We start from the raw sequence: 22,567 nt of genomic DNA, 5'->3' as shown, positions 1-22,567 counted from the left end.
CTTGCCTGCATCTGCGCCAGCGTTTGGACACGTGTACTACACATGCTAGCTAAAGTTGCTAATTGGACATAAGTAATGGACATTATCGAACAAAAAAAACTATTTATTTTGGAAATAGGATTCCTGGCATTGCATTCTGATGAAGATAATCAAAGGTAAGGGAATATTTATGATGTAATTTAGTATTTCTGTTGACTCCAACATGGCGGAGAAATTTTGTTAAATCTGAGTGCAGTCTCAGATTATTGCATGGTGTGCTTTTTACTAAAGTTGTTTTTAAATCTGACACAACGGTTGCATTAAGAACAAGTGTATCTTTAATTATATGTAAAACATGTATCTTTCATCAAAGTTTATGATGAGTATTTCTGTTATTTGACGTGGCTCTCTGTAATTACTCCGGATATTTTGGAGGCATTTCTGAACATGGCGCCAATGTAAACTGAGATTTGTGGATATAAATATGCACATTATCGAACAAAACATAAATGTATTGTGTAACATGATGTCCTATGAGTGTCATCTGATAAAGATTATCAAAGGTTAGTGATTCATTTTATCTCTATTTCTGCTTTTGTGTGACTATCTTTGGCTGGGAAAAATGGCTGTGTGTTTTTGGATTTGGTGGTCTAACATAAATAAATGTTGTGTTTCGCTGTAAAACATTTTAAAAATCGGACACGATGGGTAGATTAACAAGATGTTTATCTTTCATTTGCTGTATTGGACTTGTTAATGTGTGAAAGTTACATATTTCTAAAATATTTTTGAATTTCGCACGCTGCCTTTCAGCGGAATGTTGGGGGGGTTCCGCTAGCGGAACGTGTGTTCTAGAAAGGTTAAACTACTTAACCCCCCCACACACACATACCTCGCGGGCAAAACCTTTTACTGGCCCCATCTTGATGGCAGAGAGAAAATGCTTAGTTTTAAAGTTAATTTCCTGCAATTCTATACATTTTGCCATGGGGCACAGATAAAATACTGCACCTTTAAAGCAGGTTTTCTGCAATTCTATACATTTTGCCATGGGGCAGAGAGATGCATGCGGCACTCCAGTTGCCCATCCCTGATATAGAGAGATGTCTTGCTTACAGTCACAAAGAGGCAGGAGACGGGAACTAACCCTAACTCTTCTTTTATCTTATTTTCAGATTACGAGGAGCTGAAATCTGAATCAGAACACCCTGTTGAATACACCTGTCTCAATGTTCTACAGGACTAAGAAGACCGTGGCTGGATCTTCAGGCTGGTTGTGGCATCACCCCAGTCCCATCGCACTGAGCCAGGCTGAGGAACACAGGAGTGCCCTGGCAAAGGGACAGTGATGGAGGTGCCACTGGTTAACTTTGAGAACATGGATGATATCGGCATCAACATGGGCGTCCCCGGTGATTCGGGGTACCCCACTTCACCCACTTCAGAGGCAGCGCCTGATCAGAACCCTGTCACCAATCGTGTGATGTCCCCAAATCCATCACAGCACCGTGGGCACCAGACCAGGCCAGAGGGGTTTTCTCCCTCTACAACGCCTATACTGACGACTAAAGACCCGTCTAGCTGCAACAGTCTGCTGTCCAACTTCAAACTCCTGATGAACAGTGAAGGCTCGCCGACCGACAGTGTCTTCAGTAAGCTGGTTCAGGAGTGCTGTGATAACGAAGAAGAACTGTTTGGGGAGAAACTGGGAGTGGAGGACGGGGATCAGAAAGTGGTCATCAATATTTCAGGCATGATGTTCGAGACACAACTCAAAACTTTATCGCAGTTTCCAGACTCCCTGCTGGGAGACCCCATGAAAAGGATGGAATACTTTGACCCGATGAAGAACGAGTACTTTTTCGACCGGAACCGTCCCAGCTTCGATGGGATCTTGTACTTCTATCAGTCTGGGGGCAAAGTCCGAAGACCGGCCAACGTCCCCTTAGAGATTTTCGCAAGAGAGATAGTTTTCTATGAGTTAGGAAGAGAAGCTATGGAACAGTTCCGTGAAATTGAGGGGTTCATAACAGAACCCGAGCCGCTGTTGCCAACCAACGAGGTCCACAAGCAGTTCTGGCTCCTGTTTGAGTATCCGGAGAGTTCCAGTGCAGCTAGGTCAGTGGCCTTGGTATCTGTCTTCGTCATTGTCATCTCTATCTTCATTTTCTGCCTGGAGACTCTGCCAGAGTTCCGTGACGACGTAGACTTTATCACCACCTTTTCCCTGGGTGTCAATGGAACCCAGGAGGGTCCTCCTATAGTCCAAAAAGACTTATTCGCCTATTTCACAGACCCCTTTTTCATTGTGGAAACCATCTGCATAATTTGGTTCTGCTTTGAGCTTGGCGTACGCTTTGTGGTCTGCCCGAGCAAAAGTGACTTCTTCCACAACATTATGAACACCATTGACATTGTCTCTATAATACCCTATTTCGTAACCATGGCTACAGAGCTGTGGACCACGCCAGATGAAGACATCAACTCCAGCCAAAACATGTCACTGGCCATCTTACGCATCATCCGTCTAGTGCGAGTCTTCCGAATCTTCAAGCTCTCGCGACACTCCAAGGGGCTTCAGATCCTGGGCCAGACCCTGAAGGCTAGTATGAGGGAGCTGGGTCTGCTGATCTTCTTCCTCTTTATTGGAGTCATACTGTTCTCCAGTGCCATCTACTTTGCTGAGGTGGACGAGCCCCACACACAGTTTGTCAGTATCCCTGACGGGTTCTGGTGGGCTGTGGTGACAATGACCACTGTGGGATACGGGGACATGTGTCCTACTACTTTGGGAGGCAAAATGGTGGGGACTCTCTGCGCCATTTCCGGCGTGTTGACCATCGCCTTACCCGTCCCTGTTATCGTCTCCAACTTTAACTATTTCTACCACCGGGAGACAGAGCAAGCAGAGAAACAAGTGATTGACGATGCAGCAGAAGCAGCTCAGAAAATAACCGACGCAAACAAGTATGAGTATGGTAGCACACCCTCTCTTAACATTAACACAATCAATGGTAGCTTGCAGAATGACAAGAATGGCATGTAATGGGTTTATCATTTAAGTGATTATAACCAAGGACATGACAAACTGAGAAATCTAACATATACCAAAATGTACTGATATTATTTTTGTCTCAGTATTTTATACTCTATTCATTGCAGCGTTGGTCCACGTAGTAGGCTATACTATACATCTCTTTCACAATGTTCAAAATAAGGAAGTAATATTAGTTATCAGCCTGACTGTTCAGCATGTGGATTTGTCAAAGTGTAATTAAGATAATATGAACACAGTTACAGCATATTACATTTACAGTTGGCTCTGGACAGACCTTGTGCATGTAGTATGATTATAAGCGTTTAAATCCTAAGCAGATGTATTTGGCAACTTGTTGCCTTTCAAATCATCTTACAAATAATACAAATATTAATTACACTTTGAACTGCATTACTGTACAATGTCAAAGACTTAAGTATGAAAAACACCCTTGGATCAGGGCTCATGTTAAAACTCGTTTTCATGGTATGCTTTGCGACATTCATCAGCCTGCCATATTCAGCAGTCTCTATATAGATCTTGGCATGATCTCCAAGGACTTTCTGTAAGAGCACTTCTGGAAGGAGACATGGGGACACCATTGAGTGCACAATATGCTGTCAGAAAATCCATCAGTTGTGGACACCGCAGTAGTTTTATCACACCATCTATCTAATAATGGAGTAGTTTTATCACACCATCTATCTAATAATGCAGTAATTTTATCACACCATCTATCTAATAATGCAGTCGTTTTATCACACCATCTATCTAATAATGCAGTTATTTATCACACCATCTATCTAATAATGCAGTAGTTTTATCACACCATCTATCTAATACTAACTACCTACATTAGCAGGTTAGCTACATTGCTTATGACTTCAATCTGTATGCCTCACAGTACTGTAGTAAAAAAAGAACTAAATCATGGCATGTTATGATATCAGGTCAAAATGTCACAATATGTAGACCAAACCCTAACCCTAACCTATATACACCTTCATCTTTACCTTGTATGTATTTCAGGAAAATAATCCCATCAAACTGTTACTTGTATGCAAACAAAAAGTAACAGTAGTTGCATGTTAAGCTCACACAACGTATTACATCATATGAACATGTGTTGATTCGCGCAATAGTATCAAGAACACGCTGATTGACAGAAAGCAATCAAAAGAGGAAAGGATAAAGTGTCACTTTGTACCGTTGTTGATTGAAGCGTTATTCCAACATGTAGCTGTCGGTGGCCTTGCATGGTATACAGTAGTGTGCCGAAACAATGAAACACTGGTATCATGTATCAGTACATGTAGGGCAGATAGTTCTAGTGATAGTTCAGATAGTTCTCACATTTCTCTCCTACTGTAGTTCTCTTCATTCCTTTCCATGTATTCGATATGGACATAACTCAATTGGATTTAGGAATTTTTTGGAAAACTTTTAGTTAATGCCATCAATTAATTAACAAATTAACTATTACATTAACACACTTTAGGTATAGTTTATACTATGATATGTATTTATAAATGCATGATGTCAAAGCATGGCATTGGCAACCCATATGCATGCTACACTTCAAACATGAACATTTATATTATCAGCAGTTACACAAACAATGACCATGCAGAAATGGCATTGGATATATTGAGTTGCTCAACACTGCAATGAACTGTTTCTTGAAAGAGTTCCCACATATGCTGAGCACTTGTTGGCTGCTTTTCCTTCCCTCTGTGGTCCAACTCATCCCAAAACATCTCAATTGAGTTGAGGTCGGGTGATTGTGGAGGCCAGGTCATCTGATGCAGCACTTCATCACTGTCCTTCTTGGTCAAATAGCCTTTACACAGTCTGGAGGTGTGTTGGGTCATTGTCCTGTTGAAAAACAAATGATAGTCCCACTAAGCGCAAATCAGATGGGATAGCGTATCAATGCAGAATGCTGTGGTAGCCATACTGGTTAAGTGTGCCTTGAATTCTAAATAAATCATCAAAACTGTCACCAGCAAAGCACTCCCACACCATCACACCTCCTCCTCCATGCTTCATGTGGGTACCACACATTTGGAGATCATCCATTCACCTACTCTGTGTCTCACAAAGACACAGTGGTTGGAACCAAAAATCTCAAATTTGAACTCATAGACCAAAGGACAGATTTCCACAGGTCTAATGTCCATTGCTTATGTTTCTTGGCCCAAGCAAGTCTCTTATTACTATTGGTGTCCATTAGTAATGGTTTATTTGCAGCAATTCGACCATGAAGGCCTGATGCACACAGTCTCATCTGAAGAGTTGATGTTGAGATGTAAAGAAAATACATTTCACAAATTAACTTTTAAGAAGGCACACATGTTTATTTAAATGCATTCCAGGTGACTACCTCATGAAGCTGGTTGAGAGAATGCCAAGAGTGTGCAAAGCTGTCATCAAGGCAAAAGGTGACTACTTTGAAGAATTTGTTTAACACTTTTTTGGTTACTACATGATTCCATATGTGTTATTTCATAGTTTTGATGTCTTCGCTATTATTCTACAATGTAAAACCCTTGAATAAGTAGGTGTGTCCAAACTTTGATTACGAAAACAGCAATACTTGCCTTCCTGAAACAAGTTGGCAATAATATTGATGACTCAGAGGAGGCTGGTGGGAGGCGATATAGGAGGCCGGGCTCATTGTAATGGCTGGAATGGAATAAGTGGAACGGTATCAAATATATATGGAATCCACATGTTTGATACCGTTTCATATATTCCATTCCAGCCATTACAATGAGTTCTTCCTCCTATAGGTCCTCCCACCAGTCTCCACTGCGATGACTTTGATATCAGTCAGTTGATGTGTATTATAAACTGGGTGGTTCGAGCCTTGAATGCTGATTGGCTGGTAGCCGTGATATATTGGGTATTATAAACTGGGTGGTTCGAGCCCTGAATGCTGATTGGCTGACAGCCGTGGTATATCAAACCGTATACCACAGGTATGACAAAACATGTATTTTTACTGCTCTAATTGGGCATCTCGGGGGTTTGTGATATATGGCCAATATACCATGGCTAAGGGCTGTGTCCAGGCAGTCCGCGTAAGAACAGTCCTTAGCCGTGGTATATTGGCCATAGACCACACCCCCTCGGGCCTCATTGGTTAATAAAGCACTTTACAAAAGTATGCACAGCACTTATTCTCTAGAGATTGATTATGTACTAGTAATTAAATCAAATCAAATGTTATTGGTCACATACAAATATTTACCAGATGTTATTGTGGGTGTAACAAAATGCTTGTGTTCCTAGTTCCAACAGTGCAGTAGTATCTAACAATTCACAGCAATACACACAAATCTAAAAGTAAAATAATGGAATTAGTAGTGTGCAATATACAGTACATTTAATGACATATGTTCTAAGTTGTATTTATGGTTTAATGAGTGCCTTTAATTAAACATCTACCCTACTTCCCTACGTTGAGTGTTTTCCATTTTGATTTGTAGTCATTGACAGAGAAATACAGGTATCTGCCAAAATAATGGAAAAACAGGTGCGTCACACAGGTGTGGTTCCTGAGTTAATTAAGCAGTCAAAATCCCATCAAGCTTAGGGTACCGCATAAAAATGCTGGGCAGGCCATTATTTTGGTCATTATTTTGGCACCCACGTCTATGCCCCCATCAACAGGGCACTAGTGGTTACTGAATGGTTTGATGAGCATGAGAACAATGTAAACCATATGCCATGCCCGTCTTAGTCACCAGATCTCAATCCAATTGAACACTTATGGGAGATTCTGGAGTGACGCCTGAGACTGCGTTTTCCACCACCATAAACAAAACACCAAATGTTGAAGAATGTTGAAGAATGGTGTTGCGTCCCTCCAATAGAGTTCCAGAAAGGTGTTGCATCTATGCCAATGCACATTGAAACTGTTCTGGCTCATGGTGGCCATATGCCCTATTCAGACACTTGGTGTTGGTGTTTCCTTTATTTTGGTGGTTACCTGTACAACCAGTTCACATCCACATATAGAATGATAAATAAAACAAAAATAGAAACTGACCCAGTGCTGTAGGTAGAGGCATCATGCCTATTGTAACTGAGGGTGGCAGCAATATGTAACACATGCACAGAATTCATGCAAATATACTGAATATAACTTGGGCATCAGTGTCCACTCAAAAATGTCTGATACATGAGGTCACTGGCTGTAGGCCTATACCTCTGCAGACTAGTAGGCCGATACCTCTGCAGACCAGCAAGCCTATACATATGCAGACCAGTAGGCCTATACCTCTGCAGACCAGTGTTCCTATATAGTACATCTGCAGACTAGTAGGCCTATACCTCTACAGATCTGTAGGCCTATACCTCTACAGACATGTAGGCCTAATCCTCTACTGACCTGTAGGCCTAATCCTCTACTGACCTGTAGGCCTATACCTCTACAGACCTGTAGGCCTATACCTCTACTGACCTGTAGGCCTATACCTCTACAGACATGTAGGCCTAATCCTCTACTGACCTGTAGGCCTATACCTCTACAGACCTGTAGGCCTATACCGCTACAGATCTGTAGGCCTATCCCTCTACTGACCTGTAGGCCTATACCTCTACTGACCTGTAGTCCTATACCTCTACAGACATGTAGGCCTATAACTCTACTGACCTGTAGGCCTATACCTCTACAGACATGTAGGCCTAATCCTCTACTGACCTGTAGGCCTATACCTCTACAGACATGTAGGCCTAATCCTCTACTGACCTGTAGGCCTATACCTCTACAGACATGTAGGCCTAATCCTCTACTGACCAGTAGGCCTATACCTCTACAGACCTGTAGGCCTATACCTCTACAGATCTGTAGGCCTATCCCTCTACTGACCTGTAGGCCTATACCTCTACAGATCTGTAGGCCTATCCCTCTACTGACCTGTAGGCCTATACCTCTACAGACCTGTAGGCCTATACCTCTACAGATCTGTAGGCCTATCCCTCTACTGACCTGTAGTCCTATACCTCTACTGACCTGTAGGCCTATAACTCTACTGACCTGTAGGCCTATACCTCTACAGATCTGTAGGCCTATACCTCTACAGATCTGTAGGCCTATCCCTCTACTGACCTGTAGTCCTATACCTCTACTGACCTGTAGGCCTAATCCTCTACTGACCTGTAGGCCTATACCTCTACAGACATGTAGGCCTATAACTCTACTGACCTGTAGTCCTATACCTCTACAGATCTGTAGGCCTATACCTCTACTGACCTGTAGTCCTATACCTCTACAGACATGTAGGCCTAATCCTCTACTGACCTGTAGGCCTATACCTCTACTGACCTGTAGGCCTATACCTCTACAGACATGTAGGCCTATAACTCTACTGACCTGTAGGCCTAATCCTCTACTGACCTGTAGGCCTATACCTCTACTGACCTGTAGAGACCTTAGATGGTGAGAAGTGGAGTAGTCAGAATGTGACACCGTGCCTGTTTTCTTGTTAACACTTTGTGTTAACTGTTATCAACGCCTTCTCACTGCATTGTAGACTCAGTGCTGCAGTCAGTCAGCATGATGAAGGTCTTTCTCTCACTCTGTAACCCTCTCGCAACAGCACAGAGCTCCCTCGTGTGATTGCCTGAGGATGTGTCATGTCACAGGAGGATGGGTTCTTTTTATATCTAATAGATGGCAGAAAGAGTGAATGCCAAGTGCTTGTTTCCTCAAACGCTGTGTTTGAAATCAAAAGAGTGAGTGGGATGGGGATTGTTTGAAGATGGGGGTTGTGTATATAATGGGCCGTATCAATTAACGTAAAAACGTTAAATAGCTTTTAAAAAGATCAGAGATGGCTATTTTTTTAATCCCCGTCGGCTGGGATAAAGTATGAAATACTCCAGAGATTTGAAATGGAGGAGATTGCCCGCATGACTTAGAACGGACAGAAATATCAATGGTATTCACCCTATGACAATATTTCTACACGCCAGATGTACAATATACTGTTATGAGCTTTACAATGCCTTTTGCCACAATAGCTTCAAAAGCACTGCATTAAATATTCAAAACAAATGAATCTTTTATAAGATGATCTGATCTTGGCTTCCTAGGCTAAGAGCAGAGTGTTTCAGTTGTAAGAAACAGGGCACATTATAGATCCTGTAGGTGTGATACACAGCACAAATAACGGATTGATGCGTACACACTGTTTCTGTGTTTTCTGTGTTGCTGAGTTTTGATTATACTGACGGCTGTCAATTTATTACCAGTTCAATTCATGTGACTTGCTGCTTGATTTTGGTCATTGTCATGTTGGTCAGTATGAATGGGGTCTGTTGGGGTCTGTGATCAGATGTCTGTAGTTACTACCTAGCCAAGTGGCCTGCCCTAGCGCCCCACTGATCACTGATGGTGGCTAGTGGTATCTCCAAATCACAGCCTGAGTGTATTCTGTCATTAAACAGACAGGTTGTAGACACAAGGTCGAACACAAAGTGAAGCAGCATTTATTATTCATCAGGCAGTCCAAAAAGAGATCAAATGCATCCTGCCTTGATACCGCTCCCAAACCAAGAAATCCATTGAAAGGTCCAACAAATGGCCGACGCTATGACACCGTACACCATAATGAACCGCGATAATGGTTCTATAATTATCACAGTTTTACTCATTTCTACAAATGGTAAAATGCTGTTCCGATGTTTTATTAATACGGTGGACGGTGCCGTGCCAGAGCACAGAGAGTGAATCTCATATCAATGTGACCGGGTTACTGTTTTGTCAGCAGACACGCAATGAGCCAATTATAGAGCTGCTCAGCTAGCAGCTTGTATACCCAAGTGTCCTCTGGAGGACAGAGTCCCTGGTGTTGAAGGAAAGGCTAGGGCAAAGGCTGGCTGTATTCAAAACATCCAAAGTCTCCTCTCCTCTCTCTGTCTCAACTACCTTGATTATCTCCTCTGAATGTAACATACTGGAGGGAACGAGTGGCATCAGCCTTGAGCGTACCCTTCCCTTGACTTTGAAACTGTCTGATAATATGAAGGAAAAACACAGCCTGCCTAATTGTGAGTGACAGGACAATCATTATGGATTAGAGTTTGATAAAAATTCAGGCGTCATGATCCGCTATTGGTTGGGCATTGATTGCATGTCTCTGACTTTGCTGACCAAGAACATTCTGACCAGGGTTTTGCATTACTTTTATGCCTCCTTTATTGATTGACTGACAGTTTATGATGACTTTGCAAAAGACTCCCTCCCCTTTAACTGGCACCCTATTACCACTACTCCCTTTAGAATATAATTTGGCTGTCCGTTTCATCAAGGAAAACCAACTACAGCAGATAAATGTTTAGACTATGACCTCTACAGGATAAGATGATCTTCGACCTTGAGGTTAGCTAGCGTAAAGTGCCTTTTTGCCCTTAGCCTGTGTCATTTGATAAGGAGTATGGCATGAACAACCTGACACTTGGATGATGGGACATGTGAAGTGCGAGCAGGAAAAGAGGACAAAAACAAGCTGACATAATACGTAAAGGCCTTTCCCTGTACCCTGTCTCATAGAAATGTCATCTCACGATTTCAGCTTCGCACCATCTGACAAACATGTTGGAAGGGGTAGTAGTTTATGGAGAAGAGGAGAAAGGAGAGAGGAAGGGAGGGGAGAGGAGAGAGGGAAGGGAGATGAAATGAGAGAGGGGGAGAGGGGGAGGGAAGAGAGGAGAGATGAAGAGTGGGCAGAGGAGAGTGGGAGGGGAGAGGAAATGAGAGAGGGAGGAGAGGGTGGAGGGGAGGAGGGTGGCTGGAAGACTAGTATCTGGCTGGTGGCTGGTGTGTCTGGGAAAGGAGAAGGGAGAGGAGAGGAGGGGAGAGATGAGAGGAAAAGAGAGGGGGTGGCTAGAAGATGAGTATCTGGCTGGTGGCTGGTGTGTTTGGGAGAGGAGAGAGGAGAGGAAAGGAGAGAAGGAGGAGAGGGGGAGGGAAGAGAGGAGAGAGGGAGGGGAGAGGAAAGGAGAGAGGGAGGAGAGGGAGGGGAGGAGGGTGGCTGGAAGACTAGTTTCTGGCTGGTGGCTGGTGTGTCTGGGAGAGGAGAGGGGAGAGGAGAGAAGAGAGGAGAAGAAAGGAAAGGGGGGTGGCTAGAAGACAAGTATCTGGCTGGTGGCTGGTGAGTCTGGGAGAGGAGAGGAGAATGGGTGGCTAGAAGACGAGGTGAAAAGCAGCGCGAATCAGCAGCTAATCGCTTGTTTCCTGGTATGAGGGTTTTTGCGTGGATGGCGGTCAGGAAGGCCAGCCCGCAGTCGTGCTGAACCTGCTGGCAGAGCCAACTCCCGTAGGCAGGGGTTGTGCTGGTTGAGCACGCCCGCATTTGCCCAGGAAGCCTGGAGGTTGGCTCGATGGGGAGGCCGGCCCCTGGCCGAGGACAGGTTTATAGCTGGCCTCCCGGGAAGGATCAGCCCCCATGCTGGGAGGCCAGTCCCCGGTCATGGCCCGGGGTTGAGCTGGTCTGCCATTGTGCTGGAAGCCTGGTTGGGCGAGATGATTGGGAAGAGGATGGGGTAGTGACGGGTCAGTTGGATGCACTAGCAGTACAGACTGTTGGTCAGGTAAAGATACAAAGGAGGGAAGCTGGATGCAGTTTAAATACTAGGAGGTGAGCTTATGGCTAATGGTCATTGTATTCAGGTGTGCAAGGTGGCTTTGTTCTGGCTCTGCGACCATATATGGAGTACCTTCTAAGAGGCTAGGGTACAATATATATGGGGCGGCAGTTAGCCTAGTGGTTAGAGTGTTGGACTAGCAACTGAAAGGTTGCAAGATCAAATCCCTGAGCTGACAAGGTAAAAATCTGTCATTCTACCCCTGAACAAGGCAGTTAACCTGCTGTCACTGAAAATAAGAATTTGTTCTTTACTGACTTGCCTAGTTAAATAAAGATTAAATATTTTGCCCTATTACAGGGGCTGAGTCACTGGCTTACTGGTGCTCTTCCATGCCGTCACTGACGTGATCTTCCTGTCCGGGTTGCCCCCCCCCCCCCCCCCCCCTCGGCCTTGTCTCAGCCTCCAGGATGGTAAGTTGGTGGTTGAAGATATCCCTCTCGTGGTGTGGGGGCTGTGCTTTGGCAAAGTATCCTGCCTGTTTGGCCCTGTCCGGGGGTATTGTTGGATGGGGCCACAGTGTCTCCCGACCCCTCCTGTCTCAGCCTCCAGTATTTATGCTGCAGTAGTTTATGTGTCGGGGGGCTAGGGTCAGTCTGTTATATCTGCAGTATTTCTCCTGTCTTATCCGGTGTCCTGTGTGAATTTAAGTATGCTCTCTCTAATTCTCTCTTTCTCTCTTTCTTTCTCTCTCTCGGAGGACCTGAGCCCTAGGACCATGCCTCAGGACTACCTGGCCTGATGACTCCTTGCTGTCCCCAGTCCACCTGGCCATGCTGCTGCTCCAGTTTCAACTGTTCTGCCTGCGGCTATTGAACCCTGACCTGTTCACCGGACGTGCTACCTGTCCCAGACCTGCTGTTTTCAACTCTCTAGAGACAGCAGGAGCGGTAGAGATACTCTGAATGATCGGCTATGAAAAGCCAACTGACATTTACTCCTGAGGTGCTGACATGTTGCACCCTCGACAACCAGTGTGATTATTATTATTTGACCCTGCTGGTCATCTATGAACATTTGAACATCTTGGCCATGTTCTGTTATAATCTTCACCCGGCACAGCCAGAAGAGGACTGGCCACCCCTCATAGCCTGGTTCCTCTCTATTTTTCTTCCTAGGTTCTGGCCTTTCTAGGGAGTTTTTCCTAGCCAACACCTGCTTCTACACCTGCATTGCTTGCTGTTTGGGGTTTTAGGCTGGGTTTCTGTACAGCACTTTGTGACATCAGCTGATGTAAGAAGGGCTTTATAAATACATTTGATTTGATTTGATAAAAATAAAGAAAAACCCTTGAATGAGTAGGTGTGTTCAAACTTTTGACTGGTACTGTATATATATATATATATACTGTGTCAATAGGTTTTTCATATGGTTGAAGTCATCTGTGTAAACTGCTGACCTGGACACTTGCATGTAAATAGAGCACAAACAAATAAGCCAGTGAATGTCCTTGGCTGCTATTCTAGCTAGTTAAATTCACCAAACGTTGGGAATTTTGGGAAAACTGACATCCTGCTAATTTATAATACATGCACACACCAGACAGACGCGTCACTGTTAGAAGATCCAGAGCAAAGTGTAGCTCTTACCTTATGCATTAATTCAGTCTGCTCCCTTCTCTGTCAAAGACATTTTCTTCTAATCATTATAATCCAAATGCGCTCTGACTGATCAGCACAGTGTCAAGTTACTGTTCAATGTGTTCCTGAAAACCTGAAGTCGCCATCCACAAGTAAAAAGTAGCATGGGTGTGGGTTGCACACAAAGCATCGAGATAAAACAACATCATCATGATCATTGCTTGCTCAACCTGTGCGCAGTCAAAAGAAAATGCCATGCTTGCTAACTTAGCTATGTGATAAACTTTTCTATTTTTTACCAAGAAAGATAAATAAACGTCCAATCAGTACTGAGTGAATAAACAAAAACATTTTGGAACGAACGCATGCTGTCATCACGAGACTGTTTAAATAGAGCGTCAACTTGGTTCACAGCGTGACGGTTAGCGTCACTGCCCTGGGATTCGAAAGTCCTGGGTTCGCCTACCGAAGGGGACATTTTGAGTATAACACCACCCTCCCTTTCCTGACACACACACATGGTGCACACGCACACAAGGTTTGTGCTTATTTTCATGCATTAGGTGTCTCTTAAAGAGCATTTGGGTTTGTTGGGCATCGTTGAATGGCAAGGGACAGGGAGTATGACGTGTACTAGTGCACACGTCTTGCTACTACGGAGGAAAAAACGGTGGAGACCAGCTCTCAAACTCTCAAAGAAGACGTTGTTGCCTTCATCCGTCAGATGCACGCCATCCCTACGATACAAATGCACACGATAATTTGCACAGGTTGTAAACGTTTCTCTGCCATGTATACATGTGGGCTCTTTGACTGGAGTTGGACAGCTGTGGACAGCGTTACTAAGAACATTTGTAGCTAAAGGATTTAGAGACTAATCATTGTCAGATTTGTTCTTAAAAGTGTTTTGTACTTGTCTAATGACTTTGTATTTTGTTTCTCAGCAGTTTGTCATTTGTCACAGTGTTTGTATCAGGAGTTACCTAAATTTCTCTTTACGAGTCACAGGGCTATGCAGGTTTTTTTATTCAAGCCCAGTGCTACTGTACCACACCTGATTCTACTACTCAGCTGTTTATCAAGACCTCAGCTGTTCATCAAGACCTCAGCTGTTCATCAAGACCTCAGCTGTTCATAAAGACCTCAGCTGTTCATCAAGACCTCGGCTGTTTATCAAGACCTCAACTTTTCATCAAGACTTCAGCTGTTCATCAAGACCTCAGCTGTTTATCAAGACCTCAGCTGTTCATCAAGACATCAGCTGTTCATAAAGACCTCAGCTGTTCATCAAGACCTCAGCTGTTCATCAAGACCTCAGCTGTTCATCAAGACCTCAGCTGTTTATCAATAACTCAGCTTTTCATCAAGACTTCAGCTGTTCATCAAGACCTCAGCTGTTTATCAAGAACTCAGCTTTTCATCAAGACTTCAGCTGTTCATCAAGACCTCAGCTGTTCATCAAGACCTCAGCTGTTTATCAAGAACTCAGCTTTTCATCAAGACTTCAGCTGTTCATCAAGACCTCAGCTGTTTATCAAGAACTCAGCTTTTCATCAAGACTTCAGCTGTTCATCAAGACCTCAGCTGTTTATGGATACCTTGAATAGTATAATCAGGTGAGGTAGCATTGGGCTTGAACAAGAAAGACTGCATAACCCTGTAACTCTTCAATAGCAATTATGGCCATCCCTGAATTGTATGTACAAAGTTTACTATGTCTGATGAATGTACGCTTGATTGTAAATTGTATATTTTGCAATAACTCACTGTTGTTTACAGGTAGTACAACACCTTTCTTCAGTGAACTTTAAAGTACATTTTAATGTAAATAGTTAATGAGTACACATTAATTATTTTGTGTATTTTCTAAGAGCTTTCTCGATTAGCTTAAATGTCTTTCTGTTTTTTTGCTTCCCTCTGGAAAATCAGCTGTTAATATTAAATCAATACATTATTTATTTTGCCATTCTTCATTATTGTGTAAGTTTACTTTACTTTTATTGCTGTGTTTTGCTGTGTTATAATGTTGTATAATAATGTTGTATAATCACCTTCCGGTGTAAAAACCATGAAAATGAAAAACAAAAACCGATGTTTTAAGTGAGAAGAAGGCATTGGTCTGAAGCCGAAAAAGAAAGGCAATTCATGAGCACCATAATGCTCTACCAAGGTGTTCCAGCACACTGCTTTGACCTACTACAAAAGCTATGTATGTTGATCTATTGTGCTAACAACAATGTGTAGGCAGGTTGCTTAGGATTCAAACCTTCTCAAACAGCCTAATTCATACTCTTTAGAGGGATAATGGACTTTACAGTGTCCTGCTATTAAAATATAGTGTACAAAACATTAGGTATACCTTCCTAATATTGAGTTGTAGGAGTCATAGTTTTGAGAGAAATCTTCTTTAATGTCACAGAGTGCTACTGCAAAAAACTACATAATATCATCTTTCAGGTAATATTCATTATTTTCAGTTTTTAAACTCCACACTTTTATGGAGAGTTTGAAATTGGGATCCTTTTCTCACGACAAGGGCAAATCTTTCCTCATAGAATTCACCTAAATGTTATTTTGAGCACAAATAATGCAACAAAATCTTTTTAAAAATTACTAGGAAAAGAAAGTTACCTTGCAGGACAAAGATGAATAATAATAATAATATATTTTATTTAGCGGACGGCTTTCAGGACATTTCACATTAACAGTAGGTCTACATGAGAACAAGTGCAGCACAGAAGATCATAAAATCAATTTGAATCAATCAAAGTAACATTTAAATCAAAAGATCAGTTGAAACAGGACAGATAAAAAGAAGATTGAGGGGTTGGGTAGAGGATACAAACCCGGTCAGGGTTTAGGTTTGGGGGGTATGGTTGGGTAGAGGATACAAACCCGGTCAGGGTAAGGGTTTAGGTTTGGGGGGTATGTTTGGGTAGAGGATACAAACCTGGTCAGGGTACGGGTTTAGGTTTGGGGGGTATGGTTGGGTAGAGGATACAAACCTGGTCAGGGTAAGGGTTTAGGTTTGGGGGGTATGGTTGGGTAGAGGATACAAACCCGGTCAGGGTAAGGGTTTAGGTTTGGGGGGTATGGTTGGGTAGAGGATACAAACCCGGTCAGGGTAAGGGTTTAGGTTTGGGGGGTATGGTTGGGTAGAGGATACAAACCTGGTCAGGGTAAGGGTTTAGGTTTGGGGGGTATGGTTGGGTAGAGGATACAAACCCGGTCAGGGTAAGGGTTTAGGTTTGGGGGGTATGGTTGGGTAGAGGATACAAACCCGGTCAGGGTAAGGGTTTAGGTTTAGGGGGTATGGTTGGGAATAGGATACGGACCCGGTTTAGGGTAAGTGTTTAGGTTTAGGGGGTATGGTTGGGAATAGGATACGGACCCGGTTTAGGGTAAGGGTTTAGGTTTAGGGGGTATGGTTGGGAATAGGATACGGACCCGGTTTAGGGTAAGTGTTTAGGTTTAGGGGGTATGGTTGGGAATAGGATATGGGCCTGGTTTAGGGTAAGGGTTTAGGGGGTATGGTTGGGAATAGGATATGAACCCGGTTTAGGGTAAGGGTTTAGGTTTAGGGGATATGGTTGGGAATAGGATATGGACCCGGTTTAGGGTAAGGGTTTAGGGGGTATGGTTGGGAATAGGATATGGACCCGGTTTAGGGTAAGGGTTTAGGGGATATGGTTGGGAATAGGATACGGACCCGGTTTAGGGTAAGGGTTTAGGGGATATGGTTGGGAATAGGATACGGACCCGATTTAGGGTAAGGGTTTAGGTTTAGGGGATATGGTTGGGAATAGGATACGGACCCGATTTAGGGTAAGGGTTTAGGGGATATGGTTGGGAATAGGATATGGACCCGGTTTAGGGTAAGATTTAGGGGGTATGGTTGGGAATAGGATATGGACCCGGTTTAGGGTAAAGGTTTAGGGGGTATGGTTGGGAATAGGATATGGACCCGGTTTAGGGTAAGGTTTAGGGGGTATGGTTGGGAATAGGATATGGACCCGGTTTAAGGTAAGGATTTAGGTTTATGGTGTGGGTTGGGGGTGACACATAGGGATTCATAGGTATACTGAGAATGTTCTGAAGGGGGGGTAGGACAGAGTCAATCATAAAACACAGGTTATAGGCATCCTTGAAGAGGTGTGTTTCATTAATGCATTATTTTCTTATTTTACCCCCTTTTTCTCTCCAATTGCGATCTTGTCTTATCGCTGCAACTCCCCAACGGGCTCTGGAGAGGCAAAGGTCACATCCTCCGAAACATGACCCACCAAACCAAGGTACTTAACACCTGCACCAATGTGTCATTCAACTGATGACCAAAGTCTGACTGCAGGTGCCCGGGTCGCCACAAGGAGTCACTAGAGCGCAATGAGCCAAGTAAAGCCCTCCCCAGGCAAACCCTCCCCTAACCCGGACAATGATGAGCCAATTGTGCGCAGCCCTATGGGACTCCCGGTCACGGCCTGGGATCGAACCCGGGTCTGTAGTGATGCCTCAAGCACTGCAATGCAGTGACTAAGACCGCTGCGCCACTCGGGAGGCCCTAAGAGGTGTGTTTTTAGTAGATTTTGTTTGCATGTTGTATGTGTGGGGGGAGTGCGTTCCAGAGCCTCGGTGCAGAGCAGTTGAAGGCCCGGACACCCATGGTGGAGAAGCGGAATGGGGGGAGACAAGGAGACCTGCAGAGGAGCGTGACCTCTGTCTTGTTGTTAAGTTTCAGGAGGTTCATGCTCATCCAGCTCCGGATGTCTTGGAGAAAGCTGATGAGGGAGGGGAGTGGTGGGTTTGGTGGAGAGGTATAGCTGGGTGTCATTTGCATAGCAGTGGAAGTGAACTTTGTGATGTAACATGATCTTTCCCAGGGGTGGGAGGAATATGGAGTGGCCCGAACACTGACCCCTGTGGGACACCCTGTGAGACAGCCACACTCCCTGTTTCAGTTGCACAAAATGTTGGCGGTCAGTGAGGTACAGTTAGTGGAAAACCAGTAGAGTGCAATGCCCGTGACACCAACACCAGCCAGACGATCCATGAGGAGGTGATGTGAGATGGTATCGAAGGCTGCATTGCATGGAGGAGGTCATTAGTGATTTTGATCAGGCTGTTTCAGTGCTGTGTTTGGAGCAGAAACTGGACTTGAATGGTCCATGAAGGTTATTAGAGTTGAGATGGTGTTGTAATTGAGTGACCATAACCCACTCCAGTATTTTGAAGAGGAAGGGAAGGTATGAGATTGGACAGAAGTTGTTGAGGGCATTCTTATATTTTAACAGGTGATCTGTGTATGCTTGAGAATTAACTACTAAACCAGTCCTCTGTACAAACGCTCAAGACAACGTCCACTGGCTTTTAACTGCTGTAGCTCCGGGGTGTACCGGGGAGCAGTGTGAGGGTGGAGTGAGGGTATCCAGGGAGGAGGAAAGTCAGTCATTGTAGTGAGAAACGGGGTCAGGAGAAGACTGGAAATCAGGACTGGGGTATGTATTAATACGGCTGAGGTCAGGACTGGGGTATGTATTAATACGGCTGAGGTCAGGAATGGGGTACGTATTAATACGGCTGAGGTCAGGACTCGGGTAAAAATTAATGTGGCTGAGGTCAGGGCTGGGGTACGTATTAATATGGCTAAGGTCAGGACTGGGGAATGTTTTAATCAGGCAGAGGTCAAGACTGGGATATGTTTTAATACGGCTGAGGTCAGGACTGGGGTACGTATTAATATGGCTGAGGTCAGGACTGGGGTACGTATTAATATGGCTGAGGTCAGGACTGGGGTACGTATTAATATGGCTGAGGTCAGGACTGTGGTATGTATTAATACGGCTGAGGTCAGGACTGTGGTATGTATTAATACGGCTGAGGTCAGGACTGTGGTATGTATTAATACGGCTGAGGTCAGGACTGGGGTACGTATTAATACGGCTGAGGTCAGGACTGGGGTATGTTTTAATCAGGCTGAGGTCAGGACTGGGGTATGTTTTAATCAGGCTGAGGTCAGGACTGTGGTATGTTTTAATCAGGCTGAGGTCAGGACTGGGGTATGTATTAATACGGCTGAGGTCAGGACTGGGGTACGTATTAATACGGCTGAGGTCAGGACTGGGGTATGTTTTAATCAGGCTGAGGTCAGGACTGGGGTATGTTTTAATCAGGCTGAGGTCAGGACTGTGGTATGTTTTAATCAGGCTGAGGTCAGGACTGGGGTATGTTTTAATCAGGCTGAGGTCAGGACTGGGGTATGTATTAATACGGCTGAGTTCAGGACTGGGGTATGTTTTAATATGGCTCATGAGATCAGTGGGGTTTATGTTTTTTACCTTTCCTAAAGGAAATGATGCGTTGGACATTTTGTTTGGAAAGGGGGGGCGGAGACTTCAAACTGAACAACTTTGTGATCAGAGATGGGGAGCTCAACATCAGTTATTTTGCAAGGAAGAATACCAGTGGATCAGACTATATAAAAAACGTGCCGTTTGTTGTGAGAGGGGAAAGCAACATTTTGAATGATATCAAGACCATCACGTAATGACAAAGTCAGCAGCAAAAGTACAGCTTGCAGTAGCATCAATGTGGATCACCTACAAGCAGTACATTGGCAGACAGAAGCCATTAATGAGGACAGTAAAAACAGATCAGATGACTTAGGTGGTCTATAAATGGTTAAAATGATCAGTGGTTGACAGCCAGGGAGTTTACCAGACAGACATTGAAAGGAAGAGAGCTGGCATGCAGAAACCAGGGTTTTGATTTCCATGAGCAAGAAGCACAAAGGTATTTCATTGCATAACTTGGAAATCCCAGTCCGAGGGCAACAGCACTAGAATATTATTTGCATTGTGGGAGGCAACCTGTCTGCCTAGGGAGATTCAAACTTACCTTTGCACCTAGCACTCTTTCAAGAATCCTTAATCTACAGCAAAGAAATCTTGTCAAGAAGGAAGTTATGCTCATGTTAGGGACAGCAGGCGACTGACGCAACGTTCAGCCTCGGTTCTCTGGATATCCCTGTTGCCAATAAGATGTCATTTCAACTAACTTCCTGAAAATTTGCAAAGGTCTGGTACGTTTTAGTCTCCCTAGGCAGGCAGGTTGCCTACAACAATGTAAACAATGGTCTAATGCTGTTTCCCTAGGGCTAGGATTTCTGAGTTACACCATGAAATAACTTGTGCTTCCTGACAATACTTAGGAGTGATAAGATCTATATAATGAAATCACGTTAACAGTCATTTTGCAAAAGACTCCCTCCCCTTTAACTGGCACCCTATTACCACTACTCCCTTTAGAATATAATTTGGCCGTCCGTTTCATCAAGGCAAACCTACTACAGCAGATAAACGTTTAGACTATGACCTCTACATGATAAGATGATCTTCGACCTTGAGGTTAGCTAGCGTAAAGTGCCTTTTTGCCCTTAGCCTGTGTCATTTGATAAGGAGTACGGCATGAACAACCTGACACTTGGATGATGGGACATGTGAAGTGCGAGCAGGAAAAGAGGACAAAAACAAGCTGACATAATACGTAAAGACCTTTCCCTGTACCTTGTCTCATAGAAATGTAATTTCACACAACTTCTAATTTGTTGACCCAGACATCCCTTAGTAATATACTGTATGTGCTGAAATGTCTTATAGCTACAGCAGATTAATCAATTGTGTGCGCGTGTGTGTGTGTGTGTGTGTGTGAGTTTGCGTGTGTGTGTGTGTGTGTGTGTGTGTGTGTGTGTGTGTGTGTGTGTGTGTGTGTGTGTGTGTGTGTGTGTGTGTGTGTGTGTGTGTGTGTGTGTGTGTGTGTGTGTGTGTGTGTGTGTGTGTGTTTGCGTGCGTGTACCTTCCACCTGCTCATTAGGCATAAATTGGTATGGAGGACAGACAGGTGAACACATCCTGCATCTTGGTGGGTGTGGCAGAGTTTTGGGCCTGGTGACAGACAGTGAGGCCAAGCCTGTTCAGGAAGGAAGTGAAGAGTTTAATTCCAAAACGCTATATATACATTTTAAGAAATGTTGGTCAAATCTAATCAAATCAAAGTTTATTTTGTCGCATACACAGATTAGTATTTGTTAAAGTAGGCGCAGCGGAATTAGCAACTTGGTCAATTAGAAATGGGTAAATTAGCTTTTATTGTCTGAAGAAATTATGAAGGAGATCAGTGTGTTTTTTCCACTATCTGATCATGGCATGGAGTTGTTCAATGACAGACATGTACTTGTTTAAAATATATCACCTGATGGTTTAATTTCAGAGAGACAAACAATAATGTTTTTTTTTTACTAAGTGCTATACAGTATACCTGCCTCACTCTTTGATAAATAAGTAGTACTGCTAGGTTTTACACAGTCAAATGTAACAAATAACGTTTTTTATTCAAGAACTCTACAAATTATACATTTCTGACGTCAAATAATAAAGAATCGAAACATAAAAATCGATATAGTAATATGAGATCTGTATGTAAAACTTTTACATTGGACATTTGAATAATTTACCAGATGCTCTTATCCAGTGCGACTTACAGTAAGTGCATTCATCTTAAGACGCTAAGTGAGACAACCATATATCACGGTCAAATATCCAGGATACCAACATTCCATTCCTGCTAAACAATGGATATACAGTATAGTGTTTTGTAAAAAATTAATTTTCATACACACAAAATCTATGAATAAAAAATCAATAATTTCTGATGAAAAAACACAAATGTGATAAATTGGTAGATATAGCATTTTGGAAATGAACTCTTCAAGTTATACTCATGTCAAGTCCTGTAAATGATGCAATGAAATACCTTCCTGCTTCCTGCTCATGGAAACTAAGCCCTGGTTTCTGTATTACATAGAAAAAGATGATATCAGATGTGAGCAGTCTGAATGATCGTACCTGGGGAAGTTTATGGAAATTGTACACTGATACCAGGGTCACCTGTGTTGACTTATGCAAGTCACAAGTCCCTCTAAATGTTACTGTTTAGTGTTTAGTTGTGTTATTAAATATTCCAAATACATATACCTATGTGAGGATAATGTGTGTGGAGGGAAATATTTTAATGTGTTTTAGACAATTCAAATAGAAGTGTATATTTACATTATTGTACAGTCCTCTGTGAAATACATGACAAGGTCAAACCAGTTTACATTATCTTTAACTGTGATGTCATAGGGAAGACCAACAGCTCTTTTCCTGATCTAGAATTCTCCACTATCAGACTTTGTTACTGCAAGCTGCTCAATAATGAGACTGACATGTAGGTCCTCTCCAATAATTCAGAGTTGTTTAAGAGTTTAGTTTGTGATGACCAG

General features: G+C 43.4%; 1 protein-coding gene across 1 annotated transcript; it reads left to right on the top strand.

Moving 5' to 3' along the window:
- Positions 1-1,357: 1,357 nt before the first annotated feature.
- LOC120024307 (potassium voltage-gated channel subfamily A member 10-like) lies at positions 1,358-3,025 on the top strand. The gene has a single exon (XM_038968527.1). The coding sequence runs from the start codon at positions 1,358-1,360 to the stop codon at positions 3,023-3,025; it is 1,668 nt and encodes a 555-aa protein (XP_038824455.1).
- Positions 3,026-22,567: the final 19,542 nt, after the last annotated feature.

The sequence above is a fragment of the Salvelinus namaycush genome, chromosome 2 (genome assembly GCF_016432855.1).
Source record: "Salvelinus namaycush isolate Seneca chromosome 2, SaNama_1.0, whole genome shotgun sequence".
Taxonomy (NCBI): Eukaryota; Metazoa; Chordata; class Actinopteri; order Salmoniformes; family Salmonidae; genus Salvelinus; species Salvelinus namaycush.
This window is presented reverse-complemented; position numbering and strand designations above follow the sequence as displayed.

Excerpts from the sequence above, each read along its gene's own strand:
- LOC120024307 (XM_038968527.1), top strand. The coding sequence starts at position 1,358 with ATGGATGATATCGGCATCAACATGGGCGTCCCCGGTGATTCGGGGTAC.